At 37.9% G+C, this 15,969-nt stretch overlaps 1 protein-coding gene across 1 annotated transcript in view; it reads right to left on the reverse strand.

Moving 5' to 3' along the window:
* MTRR (5-methyltetrahydrofolate-homocysteine methyltransferase reductase) overlaps positions 1-15,969 on the reverse strand; it is a 30,227-nt gene that overhangs the window by 9,864 nt on the left and 4,394 nt on the right. The window contains exons 3-8 of the mRNA XM_036280753.1: positions 14,841-14,958; positions 11,775-12,153; positions 6,697-6,819; positions 5,013-5,166; positions 4,122-4,210; positions 996-1,176 (exon numbers count right to left, since the gene is read on the reverse strand). Of these exons, the coding sequence (XP_036136646.1) occupies positions 996-1,176; positions 4,122-4,210; positions 5,013-5,166; positions 6,697-6,819; positions 11,775-12,153; positions 14,841-14,958 (1,044 nt within the window). The remainder of the gene's footprint in view (positions 1-995; positions 1,177-4,121; positions 4,211-5,012; positions 5,167-6,696; positions 6,820-11,774; positions 12,154-14,840; positions 14,959-15,969) is intronic.

Below are 15,969 nucleotides of genomic sequence, written 5' to 3' on the forward strand. Positions count from 1 at the left end.
TATTTCCTATCTAGAGGGCTCTAAAAATGTTTAAAAATGTATTTAGAAGGTCATAAACAGGATTTCAATGCTCTGTGAAAATATTCGATTTATAAATAAAGAATCCTACTTTGCATGAATTCATTTATCGTGGCAGAGTCTGGAACTGATCAACCACGATAAACGAGGGTCAACTATACTTATTGCTACAGGTAAACAGAGAGGCGATGACAAGATTACAAATACAGGAAAGTAATAAAAGTTTAAAAATCATTAAAAGTCTTAGAGTCACTGAGATTCCACTGAAAGCTCCTCCCCTCCTCTGAACCAGTTCTTCAGGATCTTAAACCTCTTTTGTTGGAGTTTGAGAACCCCAAGAGACAGTATGAGCAAATAACAGTATCAACTTACATTTGAATACTTTGTGACAAGTCTCTCCAAAGCTTAATCCCTAGAAGCACCCTAAAGCTCCTTGTACTATTCAATCTGAGGAGTCTCCTTTTTAGGGTCTTGAAGAACCCTAAATCTAGACTTGCACACAAAGTCTGTTTCCTTTTGCTTCCTGCACACAAAGTGTACACCATCAACCTCCACCAATTAAATCTGATGTTCATTATCTTTGAAAATAGTCATTTTTTTCTTAGCAAGTTCATTTTTAGATAAAATTTGGAAAATGCTTTCTGAAAAATAGTAAAATCAAAAGACACTGAATGCTGAACAAAAACAGAGAATTAAGACCGGCTATATTAAGAGAGAAAATGATAGTGACAATGGCACAAGAAAAGAATAAGGAAATAAAAAAGCATGGTAGATGGATTCTTTCTGACTTCTAGAAGGTAGTTCAGATGTCAGAGCATCGGGAAGATAAACTGTAGATGTTTACCTACTGCTCACAGCTCATCCAGACACGTTCCCTAACGTCTGCATGGAATTCAAAGTGAGATATACCAGTAGTCACTGTTCTTTAGCACAAAGAGCTGCCCCAGAGCTCAGGGACCATCACCGTGACCACTCACCAAGCAGGAGGCTGAGCGGAGGCTGGCAGGACGGGAAAGCCAGCAGGAGGTCTAACAAGCTGGCACAGGCATCTCTTACAAAACGGTTATAATCAGCTGCTCCCTGCTTGCTGCACAGCTCCTGCAGCCTTCGCTTTTCCGCACCATCACTGGTATAGTCCACAAGGGCTCGCAAAAATGCCTGTGGCAAAGCAAAGGAAGAAGACTGAAATTATCACGTGCTTTATGGCTGGCTATCAGACTGTTTGTCAGAGACAGCCACTAAAGTGTGGCCAGGAAAACACAATTCACTTTGCTATTTGCTTTAACACCAACCTATTAGAAAAACCCACTTTTATGTTCTATTTTTGTTCACCTTTCCTATATCCTAAACCGGCCTCTTCAGTCACAAATATGATTTCAAATTACATGTCAGGTGCATCTGAATAAAAGTAATAACAAAGTCTTATAACTCAACATTTTGTCTCAGTCTGCAATACTGTTCTTGTCTTAGCTGATGACAACAATCTAGACTTCTACATTTATTTGGCAACTGTTATGTGCTCTCTGTGTGATAGGCACTGGGAGGGCAAGGCACTGGGGACAGAATGACATCTGCCTTGCTCATAAAGGTCCACATGCTAGTGAGAGTAACAGAAGTCAACCAGTGAGCAAGAGGTTACTCCCCCAACAGAAGCACATGCAGGATCTTAGGGACTTCCCAAGAAGAAAGCCTGAGTTGAAGGTTGGCCACATGAAACCAAGGGAGTGAAGAATGCTAAACAGATGGCATGGCTACATGAAGGCACAAGGATGATGGGCAATTCAATATGGGTGCAGGGGAAAGTGGACATGGGACTGAAGGCTGAAGAGTCAGAGGGTCAGAACATCGAAACACCCTGCAGTATGTGGACACTTGGTCACTCAGATTCGTTATAGAAAAAGAAAAATAGGAATAAATAAAGCAAAACAAAATCCTGAATCCCAAGTCTCAAAGACTGACTCAATTCCAAAATCTTGGACAAAGGACCAAACATGCCAATAACAATTTGGGGTTCCGACACAATTACAAGCTTATCCATCCTCTGACAAATGTAGCTCTTCTAACTCAAGGTTATTTAGGATGAAAGCACTTCAGCAAGTTATTTGCATCAAATGCTTTCTGAAATGTTAAGGGTGCTGCTACGTTTCATTTCACGTCTCAGACATTGTGTGTCCAGGACTTCCTCAACAGGTAGACCAGATTGCTGCTCTTGTGGGGGTCATGGGTCTCCACTGGCTTAGCTACGATCCAGAGACTAACAATCAGTGGCTTTCTCAAAGTGCCCGACACAGAGCCAAACACACAACAAAGCACTGGAGAAAGGCTAGAGAATGAATAAACATCCACATCTCTGTAGGGATCCATGGTAACATAACAAAGTTTACCAATAACACTTTGCATAAATTTCTCAAGTCAATAAAATTTCCTAAATTACAGTAAAATAGTGGCAATTGTAAATCCTTTAAATAACTTTTCACTTTAGAATTACAGAAACTTCATGGTACCAAGATAGGGTATACTGCACTGTCTGCAGAGAAGAAACTGACAAACATTACTAAAATTTAAATGCTAGTACTTCTTAATTTTTAAAAAATATTTTTCTTTATTGATTTTAGAGAGAGAGAGAGAGAGAAAACATCAATGAGAGAGAACACTGACTGGCTGCCTCCCGCATGCCCCCCACTGGGGATTTGGCTCACAACTGGGCATGTGCCCTGACCTGAATTGAACCAGTAACCTCTTGGAGCATGGGTTGACGCTCAACCAGTGAGCCATACTGGCCAGGTTAAAATGCTAGTATTTTAAAAGTAGCAATTCTACTCCAAGAAATTTGTTTAAAACAATACTTCAAACAGGTGTGCAGAGATGAATATAGTGCAAGAACATGTGTCTCATTTTTAAATTTTATTTAATAGTGAAAAACTGGAAAGAACCAACTGTCCATGATTAAATTGACAATTTAATTATGGTGCACCATGGCATCTGTTACTTTATCTCCGATATCTTTCCATGTTGGGGTATACAAACTATTGATTTAAGTTAAAAAAAAAAAAAGCATGTTACACAATGGTACATATATTATAGGACTTCATTTTCTTTTTAGCAAAACAAAATTCAAGCATTAACTCTGGGGGCTTGATTATAAAGAACTTTTGCTTCTTGAGTTAGCTATTTTTGTGTCAGATTTTTACAATGAGCATATCACTTCTGTAGTAAGAAAAAAAATATCTATATATAGGTACATAATATATGTATATACTTTAGAAAATTTTAAACAATGGTAGAATGGAACCAAAATTTTGAATTCACTTAATTTAATCAAGAAGCTTTTGTCAGACTGAATTATAAGTTTGCTCATATTATATCTAGGACTGAGCCTCTCTCTCAAGTAGCTTGCTTCCCAAAGGCGACAAATGCAATAACCACATTAATAAAACAAAAAAACTTCATTCACAGAGGGCATCCTAATAGCACCACTGTTTGAGTTGGCAAAGCACAGGATGAAAAATTTTACTCCTTTAACATCCATTTAAGGGACATGGTTTGAAGAAATCAGTTACAACTTAAAAAAAAAAAATTAATATAGCTTTGGGCAGAACGCTGACATCTAGTGGATAGTTCTAGCTCCAAATTCATCGAAACATCAATATAGCCTACCAAAACCTTTCAATATTCCCTGAAGAATTCTGACTTCAGGAAATAAATAATTCTGTAGTTTAACATAAAAGGGAACTTAACAACATTAAACAGGTATACTTTCATAAGTCTCATCATCCATTAGAAAGACAAGATATCCTTGTGCAGTTGGATAACACATGGTCTTCTAGGGTCACTTTCATCACTAATTTATACGCTGCATCAAGTTAATGTCCAGTAAAAGTAAGACTAACAAAAAGTCCTATGAAAAAATCTCATTTCAGTATAAAATATAAAATTTCAACATAAACACAACATAAAAATATTGTCTACATTTATAAAGATACCTCACACCCCTGGGAACTAATTTTGAAAACATGTTAAAATCTTATTTTTTAAGCCTTCAAAGGGCAGATACAGAACTAAGCATATTTGTAAATAGTTACCCAAAGAAGAAAAAAAAGTACCTTTCTAGGAACTGCTCGTATTTCGAGGCACCAGGTAAGAATGAACTGGAGAGAACATCTCTTTGGTACATGCTGGGGCAAGGCTGCTCCTTTTCAGGTGGATAAGAAGGTGTTCATGACAGAAAATAAAAAGTAAAATGTTTTGCATTCCTAAAAACACAAGTATTTGTAATACTTTACATTATAGTGTTATCAAATTGCAGTATGATTTGTGACATTATTTATTCGGTCAAAAACTTTTCCCCAAAATAAATAGTGCAGAAAAACCCACCTTACAAAAAAATAATTATGAATTCAATAGCTATAACAAACAAATCTAGGTATGCCAAATAATAAAAAATAAAAAAAATTATCTAAAGCCAAAGAACAAAAAGCCAAATGTGGTAGTGGTCCCTTAACATTGTGTATGATTCTGAAAAAAAATGTTAGAATTGACTGAGCTCAAGGTTCGAGACTCTAAGAAATAACTGAAAAAATAACTTTCTTTGATTATGAAAAAGTAATTATTTATATTAAATAAACGATAACATTATGATAAACATTATAGGAAGACAACTTTTTAAAAAGGTTCATATAAGTTTTTCTTGTATGATATTTTAATACATGAACTTAGAAACAAAATAATGCTAATTGCAAAAAGAGAACCAACAAATCAGCCCAACTGACCAACTTGTTTCTCCAAGACCAATTACAATGCCTTTTAAGGTTGCTAAGTGTCCAATAAGCATCAAATCTAATATCATCTCACTCAGTGTAACTGACATGTAGTCAAGAATCCAACACCAGTGAGTGCCTGTGTTCCTAGGCTAACATGAGGCAAACCCTGTGGTGCTGAATGGGAGCCTGGGGGAGGGTGCACTTGTCAACTCTGATTTGCTGGCCCAAGCTTACCTTTCTTCTTGGTGTCAGCTTTAATTTTCAAGAGGACATGGTGTTCCCTTTGGTCTATGAGCTGCAGTCTTTGAAGTAAGCTTTGCACCTCAGAGTCACTGTTGGGACAGATCACGTTGAAGGCATCTCCAGGCTGATAGAAAAAATCTGTTTTCTAGAGAAGAACCAACATGAAAAAAAAACATCCCATATGAATTAAAGATTTTAGTTATGGGCAAGAAAATCATAGTTTTTATTACATTAATCATTTTAATATATAAATTAGAAATAAAATGATCCTAATTGTAAAAAAGCTAATCCGCTCAATGAACTGAATGAACATACTTTATTAGGAGTTATCTTAAAAATGAAATTCCATGGTTATCCAATGTTTTGCTTTTATATCATTGAGTATTAACAGAGTGAAAATTAAGACCTTCCTCATTTTCTGTAGAGTCAGGTACCTCGGTAAGTAGTGTTTTAGTAATTCATGTAAAAACCCTCTTAAGAAAATATACACACATGTATACACAGGCAGACACACATTATAAGCAAAAAAAACTACTCAAGGTCATCTGTGTTGCTTTTCAATTTCCTTTTACTTCTTTCCTTCGGGGAGAAATAGGGTGGGAGAGGACACTATTTTTTTCTTCATGAGTGGAAAATGTTACAGCACCTGGCTTGGTACTGGTTGTGAACAAACATGGGCTGGAGAAGGAGCCACTCCCTACAGCGTGCCTCTCTGCAGTGACACAGCACACAGACCTGGGTCCTGAAAAGGGCCTCTGACCACACATGCTCATTTTCATAGCCTGTGAGGGAGACAGACTGGACCCACCAAATGGCTAACCCTTTGCCTCTTTATGATAAAAGTGTAGAGAAGAATAAAAAATGAAATGTTTTGATGTACATAAAATATTTATCAATATATAATATTAGAACATCCAAAACAAGTAAGGAACGACTCAATAGTACACAAACAAAAACTTGACCCCTGTCATATTTCTTTTTGTTTATTAAAAAATTCAATTAAATCTACCTAGACAGCTTTGATGCCATGATTTTTCAGAAACTGCAACCCACTGTACTTCTCGGGACCTTCATCAAAATAAAGGGTTGAGCTACAGGACTCTGAAGAAGTACTCAAGCACTGAGGTTTCAAGATTACCCACTGGTTTCTTAACCGGAGAGGTCAACAGATTTGGAGGGGAGGGGGCGATTGAGGAGGGCCTCCTGGACGGAGTTCAGAGATAAAGTACACAGTCCCTCCTGAAACTGTAGAAAATGTTTGTATATAATAATGTCTCTGGAAAGGGGGTCAGCAATCCCCCCTCCCCAATTTTTAAGGAATGAGAATCAGAGTAACTGTTCTATTACTGTCTAGTCTGAGCTCTATTTCCAGCTAGCTGGCTGACCTCAGGTAAACAGCTGAAAATGCTATTGTCATTCATTATTCTTGCGTGGCTTAATGTGTAAGGCAGCAACACTATTCTCTCACACTGAATCCCCTCCGGGGGCACTGCTCATTTTAGGCCCTCCCTGAGTAAGACGCAAACAGGTGTGAGGTGAGGATGATGGGTTAAGGATAAAAGGCTGGATGTCCTGTCAGAGATTCACTCTTCCCGAGTATACATGCTAGAACACCACACAAGTCTCTCTGCACTTCTCAACATAATTGTGCTGAGAAATAAATTCTGTAACTTACTGAAATGTCCAATTCTACCAGAAGAGTGGTTTTTATGGCATCATTTGTAGTCAGCTGAACTGCCTTTGAAATTGGAACTTGAAAAACTGGATCCACTGAAGTCACAGATGCTTGGCTTTCCTCCTTGAGAAACAAATGTGGTGAAGTATTACTAAATGCAATTTTCAATAATACTTACCATTGCTTCACTCAGTGACTAAGTAAGATCTATAGGATATTTTAAAACATACAGGTTATTTAAGTATCCTTTTTTAAGGTAAATGACTACACACAGATACTTCTCCACCTTCCAGAAGAGAAGCTCATCCATACTTTAAACTCCTTGTCTATTAGACCTTAGAATTTGAGATACTGATTCCAGATACTAGCATACTCATGTAAATGTCTCATAGTCTTCCTAATAAGCTATGCAAAGTAAAAGAGCATGTATGCCTATTTGAGGAAGGTGATGCTAAAGAAAATGACAGATATTTAAGTCTGGAAGATGTCTGTATGATGGCCACAAGAGCCCTGTTATAGGCAGTGATGTTCAACAGAGCTTTCTCAATGACGGGAATGTTCCATAACTGCACTGGCCAATACAGGAGCCACTAGCCCCCTGTACCCTGGAAATATGGCTAGTGTGATAAAGAAACTGGATTCTTAATTTTATTTAATTTTCCTGAATTTAAATTAAAGTGGCCACATATGCTAGGCGTGCCTATATTACACAGCACAGGTCCTAGAAAACTGTAAAGAAATCTAATTCTGTACTATCCCCCCACCTTTTCCAACTTGATGTTCCTAAATTCTATTAAAAGATTTTTAATTAAAAGTGGGTAGAGGACCTAAACTGACACTTCTCCAAAGAGGACATACAGATGGCCAATAGACATGAAAAGATGCTCAACTTCACTAATCATCAGAAAAATGCAAATCAAAATCACAGTGAGATATCACCTCACAGAATGGCTACCATTAATACATCAACAAATAACAAGTGCTGGCGAGGATGTGGAGAAAAGGGAACTTCTCTCCGCTGCTAATGGAAATGCAGATTGGTGCTGCCACTGTAGAAAGTAGTATGGAGTTTTCTCCAAAAATTAAAAATGGAACTGCCTTATGACCCAGCAATTCCAATTCTGGGAATATATTCAAAGAAACCAGATACAATAATTCGAAAGAAAACATACACCCCTATATTCATTGCAGAGGTGTTTTTTTTCACAATAGCCAAGATCTGGAAGCAGCCTAATTGCCCATCAGTACATGAGTGGATAAAAAAAGCTATGGTACATTTACATGGAAGACTACTCAGCTGTAAAAAAGGAAACCATACCTTTTGCGACAGCATGGATGGACCTGACCAATGACAAGTACCGTATGATTTCACTTACATGTGCAATCTCATGTACAAATTAACTAGCAAACAAAGTGGAGATAGACTCATGGATACAGTAAACAGACTGACAGCTGTCAGAGGGGAGGGAGATTGGGGGCTGGATGAAAAAAGGTGAACGGATTAAGCAAAAACAATTCATAGACATAGACAACAGTACAGTGATTGCCAAAGAGAAAGGGGGGTGGGGGGGTAGAAGAGTGTAAAGGGGGGATAAATAGTGATGGAGGAAGACTTGACTCGGGGTGGTGAACACACAGTACAATATACAGATGATGCATCATAGAAACGTAAACCTGATACTATATAATTTTATTCATCAATGTCACTCCAATAAATTCATTAAGAAAACGTAGAAATTTACATTTAACAAAATACAGTGAATTCATTTGGGATAAGTGGCTGCATGGGAAGTGGGAAGAGGGTTGGGGCTGAGAGCCTGAACAGTAGGTAGTATGTGGGGCACAGAGACACCCTTCCCTCCCTCCAGCACCAGTTCCCTAAGGCGCGAGTCCCAAAAGGATGCCCTAATAAGAGAAACTTTTCCAGTCTCTTTCCCCCTAAGTACATCCTTTGAGCAGATTTATACAAGTTTTCCTTAAATAGTTGAGATTTTAAAAGTCCTTTAACCACATTTCTGATGAACAACTCAAGCCTATTTAACGACGCCTACCATTAACGAAACTCTCTTAGCAGACCCTTCCCTGGAAGGACCTGTCAGAGTACTCAGGCTCACTGCCACTGTCATGTCTCCATCCTTATAGCATGAGATGGTGCCTCTCTACTATGTCTGTGCACTTTACACCCACTAGTCGAAGCATATTTCTACTGGCCACTTGTTCCCTGAAATTTTCTACAGCATGCTTAGGGTAAATTTCTAGTGCCGCCAATCTTTCAGTACAGAGCCAAATCCTCTCTCTCTAGTTTCCAAACCCGACTAAAATGTACTTTATTGTGATTACCTCACTAAATTAAACAATTCACAAAATAATGCAGTATAAGTCCCAAAACCATAACCCATAGTTACCTTGGTAAAAACACACTTGTTTATCTGAATGCTTTAGAAAGATGCTATAAAAAGATGATGTTAAAAAAAAATGCTATCACAAGATTGCTGTGGCTATTTGAGGTCTTTTTTGGTTCCATTTGAACTTTTGAAGTATTTGTTCTAGTTCTGTGAAATATGTCGTTGGTATTTTTATGGGGATTGCATTGAATCTATAGACTGCTTTGGGTAGTATGGACATTTTAATGATGTTAATTCTTCCAATCCATGAACAAGGTATGTGCTTCCACATTTTTATATCTTCCTCTATTTCTTTTTTCAATGACCTGCAGTTTTCTGCGAATAGGTCGTTTATTTCTTTGGTTAAGTTTATTCCTAGGTATCTTAATTTTTTTGTCGCAATGGTAAATGGGTAGGACGGATCACATTACCAGATTTCAGGTTATACTACAAAGCCACTGTAATCAAAACAGCCTAGTACTGGCACAAGAACAGGCATATAGACCAGTGGAACAGAACAGAGAACCCAGAAATGGACCCAAGGCAATATGCTCAATTAATATTTGACAAAGGGGGCAAGAGCATACAGTGGAGTAAAGACAGTCTCTTTAATAAATGGTGTTGGGAAAATTGGACAGCTACAAGCAAAAAAATGAAACTAGACCATCAACTTAACACCCTACACAAGAATAAACTCGAAATGGATAAAAGACTTAAATGTGACTCATGAATCCATAAAAATCCTAGAAGAAAATATAGGCAACAAAATATCAGACATCATAAGCAGCAGAATTTTCAGTGACACATCACCTAAGGCAACAGAAACAAAGTAGAAAATGAATACATGGGACTACATCAAACTCAAAAGCTTCTGCACAGCAAAAGATACAATCATCAAAATGGAGACTACCCACTGTATGGGAGAGCATAATTGCCAATGATAGATCAGATAAGGGGTTAATTTCCAATGTATATAGAGTGCTCATACAACTCCACAAAAGGAAGACAACCCAATTAAAAAATGGGCAGAGGGACTAAATAGACACCTCTTCAAACAGGATATACAAATGGCTAAGAGACATATGAAGAAATGCTCAACATCACTAATCATCAGAGAGATGCAAATTAAAACAACAATGAGGTATCACCTCATACCTGTCAGAATGGCCACCATCACAATGAGTGTTAGCGAGGGTGTGGAGAAAAGGGGACTCTAGTACACTGCTGGTGGGAATGCAGACTGGTGCAGCCACTATGGAAAACAATATGGTGTTACCTCAAAAAATTAAAAGTTGAACTGCCATTTGACCCAGTGATCCCACTTCTAGGAATATACCCTAAGAAGCCTGAAACACCAGTCCGAAAGAATATATGTACTCCCATGTTTGTAGCAGCACTATTTACAATAGCTAAGATCTGGAAACAGTCCAAATGTTCATCAGTTGACGAATGGATAAAAAAGCAGTGGTACTTATACACAATGAAGTATAATGCAGCTGTAATAAAGAAAGATCTCTTATCCTTTGAGAAGACATGGTGGGACCTGGAAAGTGTCATCCTAAGCAAAACAAGCCAAACAGAGAAAGACAAGTATCATATGATCTCACTTATTTGTGGAATATAATGAACATAACAGTCTGAGGAATGGGGTAGTCCCAGAGACGTGGAAGTGGGGTACAGACTATCCCCAGAAGAGGGGGTGGGGGGAGAGATAAACCACAGAACTTATATGCATGTATGCATGAACAATGGACAGGGACAACAAAGCTGGGGAGAGGGTGGAAAGGGAGGGGGAGGGGGGAAATCAGTGGGGGGAAAAGGAGAAACATCTGTAACAAAAATAAATAAATTAAGAAAAAAAAAAATGCTATCACATCACATACTTGCAACTAGTTGTAATGTATTAGAAAGTTGTCCTTAAACTGTTTCTCAAATGTCTAAGTCTCTCTTCATTAAAAAGAAAATAAAGAACTACAAATCATGATCACTGTTTGAGGGTGTGGTTTATATAAGAAAGCCCATATGGAACTTCCACCAGCCATTCTTAGGAGGACTTGGCTCTGCGTTAAAATAATGGCTGCACTGAAAATCTTCCACAAGCTTGCTGGAGGATGTTTCAGGGTACCATAGACTGGCAGTCGTGGGGAGTTAGCTATCACAGTATCCCACCACTTTAAAGTCATTTATTTGCTATGAAAAATACTCCAGGCAAAGAAAAGACTCACTATAGACTAAAACAGGTCTATAAAATATTACCAAGAAAAAGAATAATCCCCAAAATGGAGTATCCCAGATACCAAAATCCACAGTGGGAGAGTTCACTGAGATAATATCCCGACTGCCCACAACTTGCCTTCAACTGACTCACATCTAAAATAAGAAACAAAGTTAATTCTCCAAAACACTGGAGAAACTGAGCTTTTAACCATTCACTTCTTCAAAGACAGAAGTAATGTAATAATATAACTGCTTCTATCGGGCAGGCCTCTGCCCAGTGCAGAAGCAGCCACAGAGTAATTGCGAATGGATGCGCCTGGCTGTATTCCAGTACCACATGATTTACAAAAGAGAAGCGGGGGACGCATTTGATCAGCAGGCCATAGATTGTTGACCTCTGTTGTAATGTAATTAAAAAACAAATAAACAAATACATTCACGGTAAGATAATGCATAGCATCAATCAAGGCTGCTTACCTGATTAAGAGATTCATGCAAATCCACCTGTAAATATTCTGGTGGTAAAGCAGGAATATTCAGAGTGGCTTGGGAAAGTGGGGGTACTGAATGGGTAAGTGAGGACTCAAACTCTGCTATCAAAGCACTGGATTGACCTATGTTCACTGCATTTTGTTCCAAAACCTCAGAATCCTTTCTTCCCGAGTCATCTAATCTGAGAAGTTCAATTTGTGATTTGATGTATATTAATTCCGGTTTCACAAGGTCTGTCCTCTGGGAGGCAGTCAATGCTGTGTTGAGAGTTTCATTCATCTTTCCTTTTCTTCTACTTGACATAAAATGTTTCGTGAGGGCAGCCCAGAGCCCATTAATCCACGGATCAACCACAAGTTCTAAACTGGGGTGTTGAAAGAAAAAAGGGAAAAAGAAACAAATGTCTGAGTTTTCCATTTAAATATACAAGAATGGGTAATAGCAGCATCTGTCCACTCTACAGCATGCTAGTTAACTGTCAAAAACACTAGGAAGACTGTTCCGAATACAAGAGTTACTGACTAGGATGACTAAGTTAAAAAGCAGAACATTATTATTTAGTTCATTAGCTCTGAGCTGTAAAAAATATGAGCGTGTGTAAAAGTTAAAAAACAGAAATAAAAAATATTTTAGTAGTAGGTAATAGAAATTATTCCTCTTAAAACTAATTTCCTAAAATAGAGTGGTAATCTTTATTTTAAAAAGTTTTAATTTTAAACAAGCATGCTAAATTCTGATGAGGCTAGCAGAACTAACCCAAAACCCAAGTCTACTCTAATATCACAAATGATAATTACATCAGTTGAATGCACTTTCTTTCTTTTCCTAGCCAATTTACTGATCTTTTCTTCTACATATTAAAATATCACCAAGAAATCATGCAAATAAATGCTTACTCTTTTGACTAAGTAATTGTTCAAATCTTCTATCAGTTCTGAACAATTTTTCTGGTAAAATTTCCAGGGAGACAGACCACAGGGGGAAAAAAGCAATTTAGGAAAGTTGAATTAATCATAAGTACATTTGAAATGTATTGGTTTCCTTACTCCTAACCAAGTGTGATTACTCCATGACAATATTTCCACATTCCATGAACAGAGAACTTGTGAGTGAATAGATAAGAACGATTATGTCAGGACCTGGGAAAGAAATAACTTTGTCATCTTTAATCACAATTTAAAGGAGGTGCCAATTAAATTCCAGTTCATGAAACTAAATGACTATTAAGAAAATGCACATTTTAGACTATTATTACGACTCTGGCTAGTTTCACTATATTCATTAGGTGCTCACATAGTACATACCTAAAAATTTGGTTATATAGTAGTCCATCTAACCTTCATAAGCTTCTGGAAAAGCAAGTATATAAAATTATGGGTTCAGCCCTGGCCGGTTTGGCTCAGCGGTTAGAGTGCCCACCCACGGACCAGAGAGTCCCGGGTTCGGTTCCCACTAAAGGGACGTGACTTGGTTGCAGTTTGGCCCCGGCCCCGGTTGGGGTCGTGTGGGTGGCAGTCACTCAATGTGTCTCTCTCACATTGATGTTTCTCTCTTTCTCTTACTCCCTTTCTCTCTCCTGCTCTATCTAAAAATAAATGCAGAGGTGTCCTCAGGTGAGGATTAAAAAAAAAAAAGATAAAATTATGGGTTCAATAATGATAGCTACATTGAAAAAACCAGTCTCACAACTCAGAAACATGAAAATACTCAACCAGAGAGAGAGCTAATGTTCACTGAGTGCTTACTATATGGCAGGCACTATTCTAAGAGGACAATCTGTATTAATTCCTTTGATCCTCCCAAGAACCTTATACAATATATACTATTATTATTGGTTCCACAGAGGAAGAAACAGAAGCACAAAAAGTTTAAGTAATTTGATCAAGATTTCAGTCAGTAGGTAAGGGAATCAAGGATTTAAACCCAGATATTTGGACTCCAGCCTGTATTCTTAACCCTTTCAATGTGGTGGTACATTAAACCAGGATGTCTTCTTGAAAATATGTTAATTTTAGAAAAGGAAAAATTCAAGTAAGTTAGTTAGGATGAAAATTTAAGACATGCAACTGAAATATACTTTCAAATCTGTAACATCTGATCCAATAAATGAACAGGGAAAATGAAAGCCTTTGAAGACAAGTAAAATATGGATAGAGTGAGAGGCCTAATGAACTATATAAGGAGTTAGCAACTAAATAGTTTACACAAGACAATAAACATTTAATATCAATGAGGTTCTAGAAGAAAATAAAAAAGTCCAATATAAAAGGACAGAACTAAAAGGTAACAAGCAAGAAAACGTGGTGCACTTTGCCACCACCAAGAGCATGTGCCCTGGGGACGCGGAGAGGATCCAGAGCATCACAGCTGCAGGCAATGCTGGCCACGGAGAGGGGGTTAAGAATAAGAGAGTATCCAACATACCCATGCAAGTTGGTAATATGCTGAAAAGCAAGACATTTGCCGAATCTGTCATTATTCATAAACAGATTTAGTGAGAATTTATTTAATGCAGGCACCTGATAGAAAAAAATTTAAGTTTGTGCACTGTTATCTAGCTAAAATAGTTAAAGGCTAAATGACAGAGTAAGTTGTAGGACAATCAATATCTATAAGATCTTTAAATAAACATTAAGAGGATTGCAAGGGTGGCAATAGGATGGAAATTGTAAAAACAAGAATAAAAATAATAAAAAATAAAAACTGCATTTCTAGTGGGCATTAAGATGTAAGGGAGAGAGTGATAAGGAATGCAGCCTCCAGTGAAGACCCAGGGAGGCATGGTCTGCTGGGTGCCCTCCATGTAGGAGGACGCCACCCAGTTACTCCCCCATGCGCATCCCAGAGGAAGGTACAGATACAGGACATCAAAGCCCCTAAGGAAAATGGTAATTTTTGCAAATACCTACACATTTTAGATAAAGGTAACTGTACTGGGGCACCTTTTGTAATTTCTTCCATTAGCAGATACTGAGAAGAATGAGGAACTTAAATGCGGCTACCTTTCATCACAGGGTTCCTGGAAAAGACAGGGAAGTGCACTGCTCTTACCCTACGCAATCATCCGCGTGTCCAGTGTCATAGAAATGCCGGGCACCAAGCTCCTGAAGTCGTTTATCAATGACCTTCCCCCCGTTACAGAAGTACATGTATTCTGAATCACCCAGACCTAAATAGCCCAAACAGGTTATCAGTGCCAATAAAGTTGAAAAGAAAATAGATATAGACATACTGAGTATTTAAAACAACACCATTCATTCTCTTTTTTTAATGGAGCAAGAAATGATATATAGCTTCACATTTTCGTAGAGTAACATTAAGTATGACACAATTTTCTTCTATTTTATAATGTAAAGTACCAGACACGTGAAAACAGCAAATACTTTGTGGACACTGTTAACGGAAACATTTTTTCACATTCATGTTTCCACCAATCTATGTAAAAATATGGGTATCTTAAAATAAGAATTAGGTTTAAAAACATCATTTCTTGCCCAGCCAGTGTGGTTCAGTGGATTGGGCGTCGTTCCATGGATTGAGAGGACCAGGTTCAATTCCCGGTCAGGGCACATGCCTGGGTTGGGGACTCAACCCCCAGTAGGGGGTGTACAGGAAGTAGCCAATTGATATTTCTCTCTCACATAAATGTTTCTCACTCTATTTCTTCCTCTCTCTCTAAAAAATCAATTAAACATATTAAAAGAAACATTTCTGTATTTGCAGACTTTTCTGATTTAGTGCAGGGGTGGGCAACAAACCATAGCCTGTGGACCAAACACAGTATCATTTTTTGTAAATAAAGGTTTTTGGTTTTTTGTTTGTTTATTTTAAATATGTTTGTATTGACTTTTTAGAGAGAAAGGGAGAGATAGAAACATTGATGTGAGAGAGAAACATTGATTGGGGATTGAGCCTGCAACCCCAACCCAGGCATGTGCCCTGACCAGGAATCGAAAAGGGACCTCTCAGTCCATGGGATGACACTCAATCCACTGAGCCACACTGGCCAGGTTGTAAATAAAATTTTATTGGCACCCAGCCAAATCCATTTTTCCACATATTGCAGTGGCAGCTTTCAAGTTTTCATCATAATTGAGTAGCTGTTATAGAAACCACATGGCCTGCATGCAAAGCCTAAAATACTTACCCATCTGGGCCTTTATAGGGTTTACTGATCCCT

Source organism: Molossus molossus, unplaced genomic scaffold, assembly GCF_014108415.1.
Source record: "Molossus molossus isolate mMolMol1 unplaced genomic scaffold, mMolMol1.p scaffold_m16_p_3, whole genome shotgun sequence".
In the NCBI taxonomy this organism is placed as follows: Eukaryota; Metazoa; Chordata; class Mammalia; order Chiroptera; family Molossidae; genus Molossus; species Molossus molossus.